Here is an 18093-nt window from a genome sequence, read left to right on the forward strand (position 1 = left end):
TGGTCCATCTATGCAAATAGATGTAGGATGATGTAAACAGAGGCAGGAGGATGGAGAGGAAAGGTAGCTTAAAGGTCTGACTGCAGCGGAGGTGGAGGAACAGTTTAGTTCCTTTTGATATTAAAAAAAAACTATTTTATGAGCTAAAGTCCTGCTTTGATAAGGGTTGTGGAAGTAAAGGTGTGAAAAGTATAATCAGTATCAAATAGGCCATTTATTCAGTCTGGCTTTTATATAGTGCTTTATATCAATTCAAATCTTAACATTACTGTATTGTCTTTTTTATCCTACTACAATTTTAAATATTTTCCTCTTGTGTATTTATTTTAATATCTTATTGCTTTTATGTGTCATATTTTATTTTTTCTATTTTTATACATATTTTTTAATTCTTATTGGTGTACATTAGTCTCTCAATGATTTTATCAATGATTTTATAAACGACTTTTTTGACAATAACTTTTCTGCACTCTTGTTAAGCACTTTGAACTGCAATTTAATTTGTCTGAAAGGTGCTATATAAATAAAGTTTGATTGATTGATTGATGTGGGTGTTTAACTTGCAGTATACTATATTGTATAATCAATCTATTACATATCAAATGGGTGATATACAAGTAGGGTTGTACTTTCTTTTAGCCAATTTGTATAGACCTGCAACTTATAGGCTACGACTGGTTTGGAAAAAATAAAAATCAGAAAATAGGGCGAAATTATGCAAAGTTTCATCTTCCTGATTTTTTTTCTTCCAACTAGCAGCACAAACTTCAACCAATTTATTTATGTATCAGTTTATTTGTCAAGGACAATACATTTAGACATTGTTACATCTAATTAAAGTGCAACCGATGCAATGTATATATGGACTTCTAGGCAGGGCTAATCCTTGTCCCTGGTTAGGCTTTTAGGAAATAACACACACACACACACACACCAATCAATCAATCTTTATATGTATAGCACTAATTCATTACAAATGTTGTCTCAAGACACTTCAAAAAGAGTAGGTCTAGACTGTACCCTTTGTTATAGTATTCAAAAAAGACCCAACATGAATCCAACATGAGCGCAGTAGAAACATTAAGCAAAGTTAAAGTGGCAACGGAAACACTTTCTTATTGGATATGCAGAAAGAAGATAGAGAGAAACAACAACAACAACAATGAATAAATTATATTTAGGGTATAGCTACAATGTCAGCAATGAGGGGTTCAGAGCAGCAAGGCCATCCACACCAACAATCCAGAGGAACATACAAGACAAGGGAGCTCAGAAGCCCCCGTGCAGATACTGTATATGGTTAGTTACTGGAATGGCCCATGAATATTTAAAGTTAGTGGTATGCAGTAACAGTATATCATACAGAGAGAGCGAGAGAGAGAGAGAGAGAGAGAGGAGCTCAGGGTACCAGGTCACCTGCGGTCAAAGCCTGTAGCATCTTAACTACAGTTGGAGCTGGCCCAAGCCTGAGCAAGCCCTAACAACAGAGAGTGTCTGCCTCCTGGACCCTGACTGGTGGATGATTCCAGGAGAAGGGCCTGATACCTGAGGGGTCTACTTCCCATTGTACATTTAGAGACTGTATACCACGAGCAGGCCTGTACCCTGAAGGCTCTACCTCCCATAGTACTTTTAGAGACCGTATACCACGAGCAGGCCTGTAACCTGAAGGCTCTACCTCCCATAGTACATTTAAAGACCGTATACCACGAGCAGGCCTGTACCCTGAAGTCTCTACCTCCCATAGTACATTTAAAGACCGTATACCACGAGCAGGCCTGTACCCTGAAGGCTCTACCTCCCATAGTACATTTAGAGACCGTGTACCACGAGCAGGCCTGTAACCTGAAGGCTCTACCTCCCATAGTACATTTAGAGACCGTGTACCACGAGCAGGCCTGTAACCTGAAGTCTCTACCTCCCATACTACATTTGGAGACCGTATACCACGAGCAGGCCTGTAACCTGAAGGCTCTACCTCCCATACTACATTTAGAGACCGTATACCACGAGCAGGCCTGTAACCTGGGAGCATAATGTTCTAGAGGGGTAATATGGCACTATTAGCTCTTCAAGATATGATGGTGCCCAGTGGTGTAGTGGTGCCTGGAGAAGTGGGTGGTGCCTGTCTATTAAAATATTTGTAAGAGAAAAGAAGCATTTCAAATTTTGTTCTAGGTTTTGGGTTTTTAGAAAAAATATCTGATGATAAAATCAAAATAAAATAATTCAATCCTCATATTTGAGACGTTTCAACTAAATTTCTGCCATGAGTACTTTCAAGAATTAGAAAAAAAATATGTATAGATCATGTGTGGAAACAAATATACACATATAATTTCATATGGTAACTCCTATAGTGAGGTAAAATCTCCCTCTGACATCCAATGAGGTCAGCTAGAGGTAAGAGCTCTGTCATATTAAATATGAACATGAACAGTGTATTCTTTGCTCAGCCAAACTAACCTATAAATAGCTCTGAAAACAAACTGAAAACACTATCTTAATATCTCTCTCCTTCATGTGCCGCTCTGCCTTATTTGTTTTTTTTTTTCAGATCAAACATGTTTATGAGAGTTGTAATATTTCCATATATTACCAAACATGACATTTTACAACATCTGCAAACACACGCAGGCTGTTGTTAAGATGGTGCAGCTGCAGGTTTTAGTGCCAGACGGAGGGTGTATGTTTTTCATTACAGGTAAAGCCGCATTCAAAAGCCGTGCACGGACTATGAGAGTCAGCTTTTGTAACAGAATTTGAGACGTTTGAAAGAGTTTTCTGTTGAAGTCAAGAGGTGGCCTATTTGTTGTAGTTTCTAGCTTTTTTGAGAAGTGAATTTAGGATCTATTTTTATGAAGCAGATAAACGTTTTGGAGAGTAAATATGAAAGATTGGGGTCATTTATGCCTTAAAGATGACATAAAAATACGAACAAAACCCCCTATTTATAAATCTCTACAGCATTGAAGCATTCACTTTGACGTCAAGCATCTCCTTCTCCATTATTGCACTATTTGAATTTGTTGATCTAGTGTCACAGAACAGATCTGCAGCCACCACCCACTCTCTTTTTTAAAACTCAATCACAGGCAGATGAAACGTCAGCAGACGTGCTGAATGTTATTAACTGGGCAGGCCCATTGAGCCTCCTGTGAATATGACCTGTGTGCTGTTTAGGATGTTCCTAAAATAGATGTGCTGTTTGTTTCAACTATTGTTCCGAACCAAACAAACCGGTTCAATATGAATCTATTCTCAGAAAGAGGAGGCTTAACCCTCTATGTGAAGTCCAAAAAAGAAACAAGGCAGTCTATATTTAGAGAGTTCTGTTATTATCAGGGGTGTGTCCAGACTTTTGTGGGCACACGCATGCACATTATTATTATTATTTATTTACCCTTTCTATCCCCACTAATGATGTGTACTTGTAAGTAACACAATGTGGCAACTATAGGTTTTCTTGGCTTGATTCTTTAGGGACTCAAAAACAAAGACGTTTGCATGTAAACTCTTGTACCCTGAATAACTTGCAAAAATACATTTATAGGCAATTAAGTCCATCGCAAGTTAGACAGTGTGCAAGATATGGAATGGAATGAGCAAAGTATTTATTGACACCTGAAAACAGAAAGTAATACCATTATCCTGTTGAAAACAGCCGGAATAGTTGACTTGTACTTAAGTCCCGCCTCTGATTGGGCAGATAGCCAATCATAGATTTGGATTTTGGGGTGTGAGCTGGCTAATCAGATTTCAAGGGGGGCCAAATGGACGTGCCCCTGGTTATTACTCTTTTTGCTGCACACTAAACAATGAAGACATTGAATGCCAAACAAACAAAACAACATTTGAACCTTGAATTAATTTAAGGGGTTAATTTATGCACATTTCATTCAAAAATCATTCATCTTTCAATTGATTTGTGCATTAATAATCATGATAATAAGAATGGGGATGATAATAATGTGGAACTATCAAAGTGTGCTCTCAAATGAATTATAGACTTAGAAATTCTGTGCAGAAGTAGATAATAGAGATATATTAACTTCTGTTTCTGACATTAAATCTGAGAAATTTCCAAACAAATGTCATAATAAACTGTTTCATCTTCTGTTTTTAAAGATAATTTCAAAAGTCAAATGAAGTTGAGGACCTTTAAACATGCAACCGTATCAAAGAAAAAAAAAAACCTTTCTGGAAAGGCAGAAAGGGAAGGCTTCGACTTTAAAACATGAACATGACATCCACAACTCTATACTAGAGGTGTTTTGGTGTGTTGTTGTGCAAGCCAACATGACATGATGTAATTGATTTCAAATGGCGGTGGAGAGTGACCTCTGCTGGAATTTATCGCAAACAGCATCTTTCCCATGAATAAATCATTTTTGATTGAAGACTCATTGTTAGAATTAAAGGTATTCACTGGTACACATATATTTATGAAAGGATGCATACAAAAGACCAACCATGATACCTAACAAAATGATTTTTACTTTGAAAGTTTGAGCCCGTTTCTAGCCCTGCTTTACAAATCATTTAAGATAATAAAATGCAGCTGGCATATAAACCCAGACATCCCTTCATCATGGTCTTGTCCTTTGACTGCAGTATTTGCTCCAATGTAGCATTTTTTAGCACCTCAAAATGTCTTGGGTTTTCTTGGTCTTAATTCTCGGTTATGTCTTGGTCTCCGTTAGCGTGGTCTTGATTCAACACTTACTCAAACTCTGATTTGTTAAGAATACTTTGACAAGAAACCATCATGCGTTTTATAGAGAGACAGTCACAGACAAAGAGTCGAAGAAACACTTCAAAGAACAGAAGATTTTTATCTTTTGAATCAAGAAGTACTTAAATGCAAAACAGAGGCAGCAGTTCAGAATTAAGTTCTTAACATGAACAGATATAAACAATACATATCAGAATAATAAATGTCACAATTCGTGAACCATGATAAAAACATCCTCTGACTGACTGCCGTGAGGATCTACACTTTGTGTTCTTAGGCCCACAGCTCAGGTCATGACATCATCAGCCCTTGTAAAAAAATAAGTTAAAAACACTAAGACTTAGAGTAAAAAAATATTGTCAGGTTCCATATTTTTCAAAGGTGGCTTATAACGCTTCTGACCCACATCTGGAGGGTTACAACCATTACAAAAAAACCACCTGATTCAACCAACACATTAATGCAATAGCTGCAATACACAATAGTATTAAATAGGGAAAAATAAACCCAGAAAAATAAAATGTATCATATTGCTTGTGCATGAAAAGTGAAAACCTGTTGTTCACACAAGTGATAAAAAATAGCACAATTATTTTATTTTTTTTACTGTTTTTGCATGAAGGGCCAAAGTAGCGCTGCTGCATGATTAAAAATAAAATAGTGCTGTTTTTTTTAGCTGTTAATAAGACATTTAACTAACCAGGAGGATGTTGGTATCATTAAGCACTGGTCGTGTTTTTAATCAGAATTTCAAAGAGACTTAGACTCTATAGACAAGCTAGCGATTCAGTGACTCTGTACTCGAGCTAAATGCTAACGGGCTCACAGAGACAGAGCTAGCTTGTTAATATTTAGCAGGTAAGTTTACCATGTTTAACACATTAGTTTAACCTGTTAGCATTGTGACATTGCCATTTAGCATGAAACACAACGCAGTAAAAGCTGGGGATGATTGGAATATTCTAGGTTGTGCAGTCATTTGGTCAGAGATAAAACAAAATTGGATAGTCATTTCTAACTAGCATCACTGTGAGCTAGCCAGCTAGGAATATTCACTTTCCTAATGTTATCATACAGGAATGTCAAACAGTAGTGCAAGCTAAGGTGAGGTTCAATGCTAATGTTAGCCTTCCTCTTATGTTAGCTGGGTTAGCATATGTTGTTTAACTTGAAGAAAAGACCTGATATTCTTGAGGATTTTTCCTTCTTTTTTTCTGTTTAGCTTCTTAACCAGGAAGTAGTGAAAGTAACGGGATTTGATTTGCAAACTGATGTCTGACTGTAATAAGACAAGGACAGAGAGTCCCCGCCTCTATCAACATGTAAACAGAATTAAAATATTGTTTAACGTGCAACATGTGGTCTGCCTCTTCAGGGGAAACAAGTCTAACTCACCTTGAAGAGAACAGAAGATAATTTGCTCACCATTTATGAAAATGCAGAGAGAACCAGTTTAGCCTCAGTAGCTTCTCTTAGTAAAAATGACATTGACCTCAGGGAGAGGTCAATGTTTAAAACAATGGATGAATCTATTTTTAAAAATAGTTTTAAAAGACTTTTTTCTACAAATGTAAGAGTTGTGAGTGGACAGAAATAGAATAGTATCACATTCGACACATAACCTGTGGTGCTTTTGTAAATTCCATGCTTATGCAAACCAATATAGTAAGTATGATTTCTTGTAATTCTTTTGGTGAGAGTCTATAATTATATCCCTTAAACTGGGACAAATTCAGCGCAACAAAAGTCCAATTTCACTTCATTAAAAACATTAAGACTAACAAGTTGTCTAGTCCGCCTGCTGCTGTAAGATCATATCCGACAGCACGTTAACGTCCATCTCGGACGGGTGGCTCTGAAGCACCAGCGCCACCATGTTGTCCTGACCCAGAAACACCTGACAGAGCTGCTCTCTAAGACTCCCTGTTTCCTCTAGACTCCTGTCGCGTTGTCCCTTTCCTTGCCCTTTGCCCCGATTCCCTCCCTGTGTCACATCCAAAGCACCGCCTGTGGTCCTGTCACGGAAGTTCAAGACCTCCGTTTGGGAGCGTGGAGTTTTGAAGGAAGGGAAAGTGGTGGCTGTGCCGGCAAAAGAGTGGTTTCCTGGGTCAGGAGTCCTGAGCGGAGACAAAGAACTTCATTAGGACAACACAGCAAAACCACTTTTGAAACCCTTATTGTTTTTGGACCTTGTTACGGGGGGTACCTGTGTTCTGAGCGCAGGAAGTCGTCCAGGTGAGGCCCTCCTCTGCCCAAAGGGTCGTCTGGCACCATGAAGTGATCTCCGACAAACGTGTACTGAAGAAGTCTGTGAAGGAAATCACACTGGATTTGAGCACATCAATCAATCTAGAATCATTGAAATAGTACATTGTGTAGCTCCAGCCCTTTACGACCCTGAATGGGGAAAGCGGTATAGATAATGGATGGATGAACTAAAAATAAGCTTCGGCAAATGTGTCTATCATAACCTTAAAGGAACATTATAAAAAAAAAAAATTCTTAACCTCTTTTTGATGATGTCCCTCCAGACAGCGGACTCATCCGAGAGGTCCCTCAGGTTGTCGTTAGTTACGATCACTCCATCTGTCTTCTGTGCATGCTGCAGCATGAATCTGTGGGAACAAGAGCAAAGAGGAGTGAATTATTTCACAGCAACATTGACGAGAACCTAAAACATCTAGATACGTTAGCTCCCCACAGAGTGGTGGTGCTAAAAGTATGCACAACATACTGATTGTAAGCAGGATTTTCTGTAAAGTATAACCAGACTAAGGGTTGTTAGCTTAAATTTCAACACACTTAAGTATCACCATTTATGATTTATAAAACGTTCATTGTCTTCATGGTTTGAGTGCCAAAATTTCGCCGAACAGAAACTGAGCCATTAAATAAATGTTAGCACAACTTCTACAGAAATATGTCATGACAATTGAACTGCAACCCATGTATGGTGATTAGCATCAAGGAGCTAGATTATTCCAAATACACAAAACTCTATGAGACAGTGTGAAAACTAAAGATGTCTGATAAGATCCTACAAGGAGGAAGTATTTAATCTTTGAAAGAAGTAAAGAAAACATTTTATTGGCACTGTTTGACGTTGTGCATCATAGTTTTGTTAGGCTGTAATGGCTGAATCAGAACAATTTGAAATATGCTACCGTACTGGTTCTACTCTAGAGGCATCTGTTGTTGCGTTCTGTACCAACACAAAGCGTAAACAAGACTTTTTTTTTTAAAGCAGCAGTACAGTCGAGTCCGTCTACCTGTCGTCGTACGAGCTGATCCTCTTGCCTTGGACCTCTCTGGAGGGCGTGTAGGAGACCAGGCCCAGGTTCTGCAGCTCGGTCAGATAGTGCTTCTCTGAAGGGGCAGGAACAAAAAAACACCAGGTTTAGTTTGAACTAAAAATCCCCCCACAAGCTCTTATCCTTGCCCAGGTCTGATGTGTTTCCCCCTGACGGGTGACTGAGAATCAAATGCATTCTATGCAAGAAAAAGATACTTGAAATAGCCCACTTTGGCAACACTGATTAATATACTAATATATATATTAATATACAAAAACAGGGGTTATGAATTCAAGTGGACAGGTATGAATGTTATGCTAAAACCAGGCCAAACATATTAGATAATGTATTATTTTACATGTAATACATACACAATAAGTTTTACCTATATGTAAAAAAGAGGCCATCAAAGACTGTCAGCCATTCGCAAATACAAAGGACATTATGTTTCCCCCCCATCTCCTCCTGCTGCTATATCAGAGCATGATCCAGCCCATCCTAATGTACTGTTCCACATAATTCTTTAAATGTTAAAAACAAGGCCACACTCACACGCATCACAACCACAGCTGCCAGAATAATTGGTCTCCCCACACCCAACCTAACAGAACTCAACAACAGGGCCATCACATGCCTCACATCACACATCCACTGAATCCATCCTCGTCACCCCACTTCCCTCAGGACGGAGGTACTAAGACATCCAAATGATTGCAAACTTTGAGCTTCCATTATATTGTTACAGTAGAGTTTAAAAATGCTACTTGAGAAACGGGCAGTGTTACCTTTAATCCTGGGGTCGCTCTTTTGTCTCCACTGGGGCAAGAGGGCGCTGATGTGTCGATGGCCTCGGTCCCAGAAGTGTTGAACGGCCAACGCAATCCCACGGCAGGAAAAGAAAAGACTCAACCCGTGGCTGTAGGAACAGTGGATGAATGGTTTAAGAATTATAATAGGAACCTACTTTCACAAGAAAAAATGTAACCAGATAAAAAAAAGGCACACAGCTTAAATTCCCATCCCCCAATAATCCTTATTAAAGTAAATGAATAAGCAATTCCCACCTCATGGCAACGTTGCTCCCGTCAATGATGATGGTCCTCAGTTTCGGGTCTCCGGGTTTATCTGTTAGCTGAAGGTCAAAGCTCGCCTGCAGCCCTTCCAGAAAACGCTGCTCCCCTGTTACCACCACCGGAGAAGGAGCCATGACGCCACGTCTTTCCTTCGTTCTGTTCGGAGACGAGTCAGTTCTTGCGAAAAATGAGGGTGTATGTGCTTGGAGCCCTCGTTTGAAAGAGGTAGAAGAGTGGGACTTAGGGTTTGAGACATTGTCGTGGTTGGGTTGGCTTGGTTTTGGTGCGGAGGTATTGGCTCTGGTGTTGGTTTGGCCAAATGGTTTGTTGGTTTGGAAATTGGTTAGGGGCGGATCCAAGGACGAGGAATAAGTAGGCTTTGGTGGCCCTTTGACATCAGGCAGGATGATTTGGTGTGACGTTTGTGACTTCAGAGGCTGGTGTTGCTTTGGACGTGAGGTTTTTTGACTAGTGGGGGGCTGCTGAGGCTTATTAAGCCAAGAAAGTAAATCTCGCTCTCCAACATTTGGATTTGGTAGTTCTACCCATCCTCTAACATCAGGTTCTCTCTTTTCGGCAGGTCTGAAAAGATCAATTCCGACATGTGCTTTGTTCTCCGCCGGTCTGACTTTCGGTCCTTCTTTCTCCAGCACCACGTCATCCATCTCTCTCGGCCCTTCCCGAAAGGCCCCCGCGTCTCTTCCCTCCTCCCTCTGCAGTTCCAGGATCAGCTGGTGGGTGGATCCATCGTGCAGCTTGTTGTAGACTTTGGCTACGTTCTGCTCCATGTACCCGCAACTGGCTGCTGCTTTTTTCACCACTCCCAAGACAAAGTCCTCTTCAGAATCCTCTTTTTCCTTGTCCCTAGCCTCTTCATCAAGGTGTCTTGTTCCTGTTGCACCATTCTCATCTTCACCACTAACGTCTTGTGCCTTTACCTTACTACCGGTCTGGTTATCTCCTCCAGCTGCCAGTTCTACATCTTCTCTGTGCTCCGTCTCACAAGGTCGGTTCCTCTCCCTGTGATTCGAGGCAGCAGTATCTTGATTGTTCTCACGGTCACTGCGATCATTCTCCTGTTGCACCAAGTCCAGTATCTGCGAGGCCTCCTTAGGGCCAGTTCGCGCAAGAACTCGTTTCACAACATCCTCCGTGTACCCCATGGCTGTGAAGAACTTCAGAAGAAGCAAGAACTCTTTATTTCCCACTGGTGACTGGAGCTCAAGTACTTCCCCCTCCCCAAGTCCTTCATGCACCTTGGTTCCTACCGTTGCCTCCTGCTCCATCTGCTCTTCTTCTTCAACCTCCTGTGGAGAACTCATAAGTCTTTTCTCAGCACCCTCAGCCCCCTCTGCCCTACCACTAGAGCCTTCAGACTGGAAGAGGGACTCCCTAACTGTGTCTCTCAGCAAACTTGCACTTGTTCCTTCAATCCACTGATCAGTAGTTCTGTCCCATTTATCCTCTAAATCCCGAAGTGGTCCTGCCCCTGTGTATCCATCTCGAACTGTAAAATTGGGGTTAGATCCAATCCTGGAGTCTTTCACCAAATCCAGCAGAATTTCCTTCACTGACCCTGGTAGAACCAGAAGATCCAAGATGTGCCTATCCTCCCAGTTCTCTACGAGGGTTTTAAAGGCTCGGCGTGAATCCAAAGACTCCCCAGGGCCTCGATCTCCAGTGTCAGAGCGTCTGGACTGTGTGCCCTCGTACCTCTCCACCAGGTCCATAATAAGGGAGTAGGCTCGGACCACTGGCTCGGCAAGACCTGATATTAGCAGGAATCCTGTAGAGCCAACCTGGTTGGGTTGAGGGAAATGGAACAATGTTAATCGTCTTAATGATGGGAGGAAATTGAAGACATTTTGAATGAAAGAGTGTTGCAGTGGTGGTGCTTTAGGTACTAATGTTGATTCTTTTTGATACAATCTCTTTCATTTTAATGATTGATAGTATCATAAATCCAGAAGCTTTAAAACACCCTACACATCTTTAGCCTTATATAATCCCAAAGCTGCCGCAAACAAGAGAGATCAACAGTGGTCCATTCAATTCACTGGTTTGCAAATATAGACTTTTCCCCAGTCTTTTTGGTGGTAAAGCTACGTTTAGGTCTCTTAAGGCCCTGTCCAACTTCGTCATAGTCCAGCATGGAGACTGTTTAGCATGCGCAGAACGCCTAGGCAGTTGAGGCTCTTACACAAAAGGTGTACACTCAAAAGTACATAAATCTCCAACAGCAACAAAAGAACGTGGAAGAACATACTGGCGAACAGAAACCATAATGCAGGATGTAACCGTCACCACCCCCTCCCACCATTTTCCTACTGTGTTCTCACAGCTCACCCCGACTTCACACTGGAAAATTGACTAGGGGGACTGGCTAGGGAAATAGTCTGGGTAGAGTCAGTGTGAATAATTCGTCTGTTTGCGTTCACACATGAAGCTCACTCTGAAAACTTTAGGAGTTTTTTGCAAGTGCGAAAGCCCCATTAGAAAGGGTTGTAGACACAATAACAGTTGATTAGTAAGCCACTTGTAGCAACTAATGAGAGCAAAAGAAAAGTTGTCCAAATTTCCCAGGGCTGTATATTTGCTTTCTCACTAATATTCAGTAATAATAAGAATAACAGGCTAAAAAATTCCAATGATGACAGTGTTACATAAAGAGGCCATTGTTACCTCACAAGGAGATGACACATTTCTTTGCCGGTGACACAATACTGATCTTGACTCATTTTGTAATTTCTTAAAAAAAACAAGAGCATCAACTTATTAGTCGATGTAGTTATTGCATCATAAGTCAAAAAAAAAAAGTATGTCATTGAAAGGATGCAAGACTTAAAGGCCATATAATTTTCAACAAGTTTAAATAAGTTGTAGAGCTCCCCGAAACATCTCTATGAAGTTTCTTGTTCCAAATCCACTCTGATCCTGTATTTGATCATGCCTATAAACCCCTCTATTTCAGCCCTGCTCAGAACAGGCTGTTTCTGTGTCTGTAGCTTTAAATGTAAATGAGCTGTGTCTGACCATGCCCCCTCTCTGGAGGCTCAGGCTTTCTCACTCCATGTCCTATTGTTTACGGTGAGAAGGCAGACTCAGAGGGCAGAACAAACACCTGTGGGAGTGTCACCCACCTGGGGGAGGGGTTACTGCCCTTTGTGATGTCATGAAGGGAAAATCTAAAAAGGCCTGTTTGAGCACACATTTTCTGAAAAGTGGAGCAGGCACAAGATGGAGAGGATGGACTTTTCTCATCATTGGGGGTTTTTTAGACAGACTAGGGACACATATTAGTGTTAGAGAAACATGAAAAAGTGTATTATGCAAAAATATGTGACCCTTTAAGAGACTCATAGACTGCTCAGTTGATGAGTCAAAGTAATATCCCCCTGATAGCATCAAACATTTCAATTTTTTCAAGTTCCTTTTAGCTGTTTCCATTTAGTGTTGATCTGTAACAGGTTCCTTTTTCTGTGATTAAGTTAATGATTAAGTGACCTTTCATCTACCAAAAGGTCCTCACTTCATTTCAAAATAAAAGCAGGGTTGAACCAAAACAGCAAGAAAAGTACTTTCGGCTTAAGACACAAAAATAAAAAAGTACAAAAATTCAAAGTAAAAGCCTTAAAATAGTTATTTTTAAATAATAATTTAAGGAATTTCATACGTAATTAATCATGACTAACTATTTAAATTTAACGGTTCATCGCAATTTTGACAGCCCTAATATTTCAGTTTCCTTTCAAATCAAAGTCATCAAGTGGTAGTTTTTACACATTTTTATGTCACCTATTGAGTTTAATATGAGTTTTGACTGCGCTCCTCTTTTACTTTAATAAAACATTTTGTACTCACAGGTTCAAACCTAACATCTTCTTGCTGACATTTCCCTTGAATTATCTAAATGGTACAAATGAAGCCCGAAACAGAGACCCAGGATGCAACACTCACCACGATGTGTGCCGAGGTGCTTTTGATCAGGGAGTCCATGAACAGCCCTCTGGCTCCACAGAAGACGCAGTGAAGGAGCCCGGGATATGAAACCTCCTGCTGCTCCTCCTGGTTCACGACTCCTTTCACAAACAACTGCAACATGGGAATAAATCACATCAACACTGCACTGGTAAAGAAAGTAAAACACAGAGCCTAAAACATCAACGTGAAAAAGACTGAAATCATACATTTAGACCTAAAACGTGAGGAGAAATGCTCTGTTGACTGAGACAGAGATGTTCTGAAAATGTTATTTTTTCATCCAAAAGAAACACAACAAAGGGGCGGCTATTTTTAGATCAAGTAGATGCTAAAAAAAAAAAAGCAACAATAGGACACTTCCTTTCATTCCAAACCCTGCAGCTTGGCTTTACACCAGAACCACGAGGAGGGAGCAGTCTTATCTGCTCTGCACTTTCCTCCCTATAACATTTATATTTAATACCAAGCTCCTTATCCTCACATACAAACTAGGCCTTTTCGCCACTGGGTTTCAGTTCAGCTCAGTTTTTACTGCCTTTTATGAGATCATTCTTTCTTTGCTACAGTATCAGTCAGTCACTGTGACTCGAGCAGGTTGGTCTCATACTTCACTTGGACAGAATTCAACAGATTTGTAATCAACATTCGATTAATAACCCTTCAGTGAGTCATTCTCAAGGTACACTGACCTTTTGTCAATGTGCAATGATGACTAACACTACACGTTGTTGGAGTAACTCAAACGATGTGGCGTCTCAAACGAAATGGTTTAAAGCAAGATTAACTGCAGTGAAATAAAACATGCACTGGAAGAAAAAAAAAGTGTGGGGTCAGGGTGTGGACGGTGTGCTTTTTAAGGCATATCCAATATTTAAATTGTTTCAGCGATGTGTTCTGTAACTTTCCCCAAGATTACAGCTCATCTCTTAAAGGCAGAATGTGCGACATTTTACACATAAATACAGCAGGAATCAAATATATCCTCTGTAAATGTCTCTGAGTCATGACTGTCTACAATGAGGGAGAAGCTCGAGTCCCGCTGGCTGTGTTGTTGTCAGAGCCGTGTTTACATGGACGGGACGGCCAACTTGCATATTAAGCTGTTTTAGTCAAGGAGTAGAGAGAAGAAGAAGAACATACTCACTGATTATTGGAATGTCACATAAGCGTTTTCAGATCACGGTCATTCTGTGTCAATTTACAAGAAATGTGAATCTAGGAGTTAGCTAGTGTGCTAACATTAGCATGCTAACAACACAACAATGCAGGCCACAGGCAGGTACAGATCGAGCAGAGGACAATTGTGTCCGCCTCTTGTGCTAAACTCTAGTGGAAGTCAGAATAGTCGGAGGTGTGGGCAAACAGCAGCTTGTTTTGGTTTGTTTTGTTCATGGACAACAACAGCAAATAAATGGGGCGCTGGTAGCCTACTGGTTAGTGCACGAGCCACATGTACGGAGGTTATAGAGCGGCCCAGGCTTGAATCCGACCTTGGGCTCCTTCCCCAATGTCTGAAAAAAAAAACCCAAAATAAATCTACAAGAAAAGCATATAAACGACTAAAAATCATGACTCACTTTGGCAGCCGTCACGTTCTCCCTCCGCCCTTGTAGCTTGAGCCATATCTGTCCATTGTTGTCCTGTGACGTATCATCAACCCCGACTTCGAACCTCACTCCGAATATCCGCTCCACGGTGCCGTGCAGGGACGCCAGAGATCCTCGGAGAACCCCAGCACATGCAAACTCATCCTCCACCTCCGCTTCCCCTCCCCCATCGCTCCTCTCACCGTCCATGACGCGTTTGTCAAACCAGCGTCAAAGAGTTGAACATTCTGCGGAGAACAAAATATATAAACACACACTTGTTGAAATGATAAAATGTCTGACAGCTTGTTATCTCAAGTATCGCCCCAAATGGACTGTTATTAACACAAACGTCAAAGTTATATTCATTTATTAAACTTTAACATGAAGGAATCCCAAAAAATCAGAATTGCTTTCTTTTCACCGACATGTGGTCATTAAAATAATTAACTGAATATTGTATGTGTTCCAGAAAACAAAATGTGAACGTGTACATAAATGTCAGGAGATCAAATGAAATGCTGAATGAATGTGTGGTACATTCAAAAAACGAGCAATTCCCCATCAAATGTCGCCTTTCAATAAATCACGGTATTATACAGTATAGTTGTCAAACAGTACATGTTTAAAGAATATTTAGAATATTATGGAAAAAAAAGCAAAAGTTTGATTGTTAAAGGCTTTATATACGATTTTTTGATCCAGTAGATGTCGCCCTTGAGCACCAGCATGAAACCAAAACAACTTGCGGTGCATTGTTGTGTTAGCATGCTAATGCTAGCGATCTTTATTATGCTCGTATCTTCACACTGCATGTAAACTTACCTGAAATGAGCGTGATCCAGAAACACAGTTAAGCAGTGAGTACAGTATGTTATTCTTCTTTTCTCTAGTCCCTCAATTAAACAACTTTTATACGCGAGGGGAGGAGTCGGCCGGCCGTCCCGACAATGTCAACAAACTGAAGATAGGACTCTGAAAACTCTGAAAACATGACAGACAGTGGGACTCGGGTGTTACACCCATTGTAGACAGTCATGACTCACAGAGTTATTTTCAGATGATATACTTGAGTGTGAAAAACCACATATAAAACCTTTAAAGTTATTTTTATCATCTGACCCCTTTCAGTCAAAGGTTGTCACAATATCATTGTTTTAAACGTCCATGTGATTTTAGCCAAAATCAAAAGATATAGATACTTTTTTTTGAAAACACAGAAACAATAATAGAAGTCCCAGACAATAAAACGCACAAACACTGTCTAAACTGCACAAATACATTGGCAGCTTTTAGCCACCATACTTGTAGACAGTCATCTCTCTCTCTAATGCTTGCGGCAGCTGTTTTACGGTGGCTGGGAAGTTCAAACCAAAACTACAAAGTGTAAAACACTGTTACAAAGCCTGAGGCACATTTATGTTCTTTTTTAAAACCAAATTACAAAAGCAAATAAAAAACACTTTTACCAAGGACAAAACAAATTTACATTTTAAAAAACAAGTTTACAAGATGCAAAACATTTTGAAGAGCGTTGAGATGTATTTACAAACGGCAGAACACGGAAATTATGTTTTGTTTATTTTAAGAAAACCACAAGAGATATGTTAAGCAGTTTTGCTTTTTCGTGTGGTTGGTCTCTGGAACCGGTTAGTGTCTTCAGGTGAGTTCCATAAAACATACAAAGCATCACACCATGAACTCTGTTTAACACATTTCGCGGAGTTTTTACGCCGAAAACCAACAAATTGACCGCTCACTCACTCGGTCGTCACTTCCGGCTCCACCTCCAGCATTTGGTACTTTCCCTTTCCAGCAAGATTCTGATATTTAAATATGTGTCATGACTGGTTAAAGTGTTTTGCATCTTGTACACTTGTTTTCTAAAATATAAATTTGTATTTTTCTTGGTAAGAGAGTTTTGCTTTTGTAAATTTGTTTTATAAAATGCAAAAAAATTTAAATTTCTCTCGAGCTCTGATAAAATGTTTTGCACTCTCCAGCCACCGTAGAATTGGTTTATATAATATGACTGAAGGTCTTTTTTTAAAAGCTTCTGTATCGAAACATTGAAAGTGAAATGTCATAACCCATATCCAAATATTTGGTTAAAAGCAGGTATGTAAATGTTATATAACCATTCAATTTGGCAAGTCTGAATAAAATGGGAATATTGTGAAAACTGTTACGACTGTCTCCCCTACTCACCGATACTTTCGTTCAGCTTTCTTTGAAGTGTTTTCTCAGATTTAAAACCAAAATACGACGTCAAAGTGTTTCCAGCACCCTGCTCGTAAACAACGCCTGCTGTTTTTAATGAAACATTTATTGTCAGGTAAACAAACCTATCCTCGGGTTACTTCCGTTAGTACGCACAAGCAGGAAGCAGGTCTTTCCGAGTTGAAAACAATTTAAAAAAAATGTGACTTTTAAATAATAATACATCGTGTTTCTGTGTCGTTTTCTTACATGAGGTTCGGTCGCTTCAAAGTTTCGTTTCCAGCAGCTCCCACCGACGGAGACGCGGCTCGGCTCGCTTCCAGTCTTCCGCAATAAAACAATAACACGCAACCAATCAGTCCGAAGTTCAACATAACATGTGGTTATGTCAGAAGAAAAAAAACTAAAATAGCTCCTGGACAAAAAAGGTTTCAAATGTGACTTCACTGCGGCGAGCAGGCGAGGCGGATGAGGAAGTGTTTTCTAGGTCTGGACCGTCAAATCACCCGAGTGGTTGAAAAAACCCGTAAAGACTAAATCGAAACTAAAGGAAAAACTCACGTAGGCCTTTATAATCCTTCACCCAGGGCTGATGTGGTGGTTGACTAAAACTATCCCGGGGGGAACGGTGTTCAATGTGTCAAAAACCAAGCAGGCTATTTCACCATGTTTTAAAAACAATTTATTATTTATTATGGCTTTTTTCCCCCCATATAATTTCTAAAATACACTTTTCAAAGCTTCACATGTTTTCAAATATGACCCTGCCACAGGCTACTTTTCATAAACACTGTTTGCACTTTGGTATTTGAGTCAGACAGATACAGGGGATTTCCACTGACGTCAGAAGCGGGGGTTTTCTTTCTTTCTTTCCTTTTCCTGTCAAAGTTCACAACTACAAAACTTTGTAGCTGGTTGTAACTCTTGAGACTGCCATCTCATTGTCTCTGTAGCCCATCAGAATAAGCAAAAAAACAAACAAACAAACAAAAAAACTTCTTTATCTGTTTACAAGATTCTTTATTGTCTTCAAAATTGAATTGAAAGATGAGAGTGTCTGTACATGGCAAAGACAGGAAGAGAAATGTTAGCACCTCCCATCCCTGTGTTTACTGGAAAAAAATGTCTAATAAATATGTGATGAACTGGATTTAAAGTATGTAGCCTAAGTGTTTTTCTAGGTATATGCTCCAAGAATTTACATG

The 18093-nt window shown here is 40.0% G+C and overlaps 1 protein-coding gene across 2 annotated transcripts; it reads right to left on the minus strand.

The window, feature by feature from the left end:
• Positions 1-4815: 4815 nt before the first annotated feature.
• Positions 4816-17405, minus strand: khnyn (KH and NYN domain containing). Of its 2 annotated transcripts, none has more exons than XM_061030832.1 (9): positions 17138-17405; positions 14660-14916; positions 13059-13193; positions 9093-10900; positions 8814-8944; positions 8005-8101; positions 7243-7350; positions 6942-7043; positions 4816-6852 (listed from the first exon to the last, which is right to left on the minus strand). In XM_061030832.1, the coding sequence occupies exons 2-9, from the start codon at positions 14876-14878 to the stop codon at positions 6525-6527; spliced, it is 2928 nt and encodes a 975-aa protein (XP_060886815.1). In that variant the 5' UTR covers positions 14879-14916; positions 17138-17405; the 3' UTR covers positions 4816-6524. The 2 variants fall into 2 exon arrangements, with proteins under 2 accessions (XP_060886815.1, XP_060886816.1); XM_061030833.1 differs by lacking the exon at positions 17138-17405 and having other exon boundaries at positions 9093-9521; positions 9561-10900; positions 14660-15221.
• Between the last annotated feature and the right edge of the window lie 688 nt (positions 17406-18093).

The sequence above is a fragment of the Labrus mixtus genome, chromosome 23, assembly GCF_963584025.1.
Source record: "Labrus mixtus chromosome 23, fLabMix1.1, whole genome shotgun sequence".
NCBI classification, from domain to species: Eukaryota; Metazoa; Chordata; class Actinopteri; order Labriformes; family Labridae; genus Labrus; species Labrus mixtus.

Bases quoted from the DNA above. Each gene is read 5' to 3' on its own strand.
- khnyn (XM_061030832.1), bottom strand. From the start codon at position 14,878: ATGGACGGTGAGAGGAGCGATGGGGGAGGGGAAGCGGAGGTGGAGGAT. The intron at 8,945-9,092 runs GTGGGAATTGCT...CTGTTCCTACAG, and splicing joins GGGAGCAACGTTGCCATGAG to CCACGGGTTGAGTCTTTTCT. The intron at 8,102-8,813 runs GTAACACTGCCC...CTGCCCCTTCAG, and splicing joins GAGCGACCCCAGGATTAAAG to AGAAGCACTATCTGACCGAG.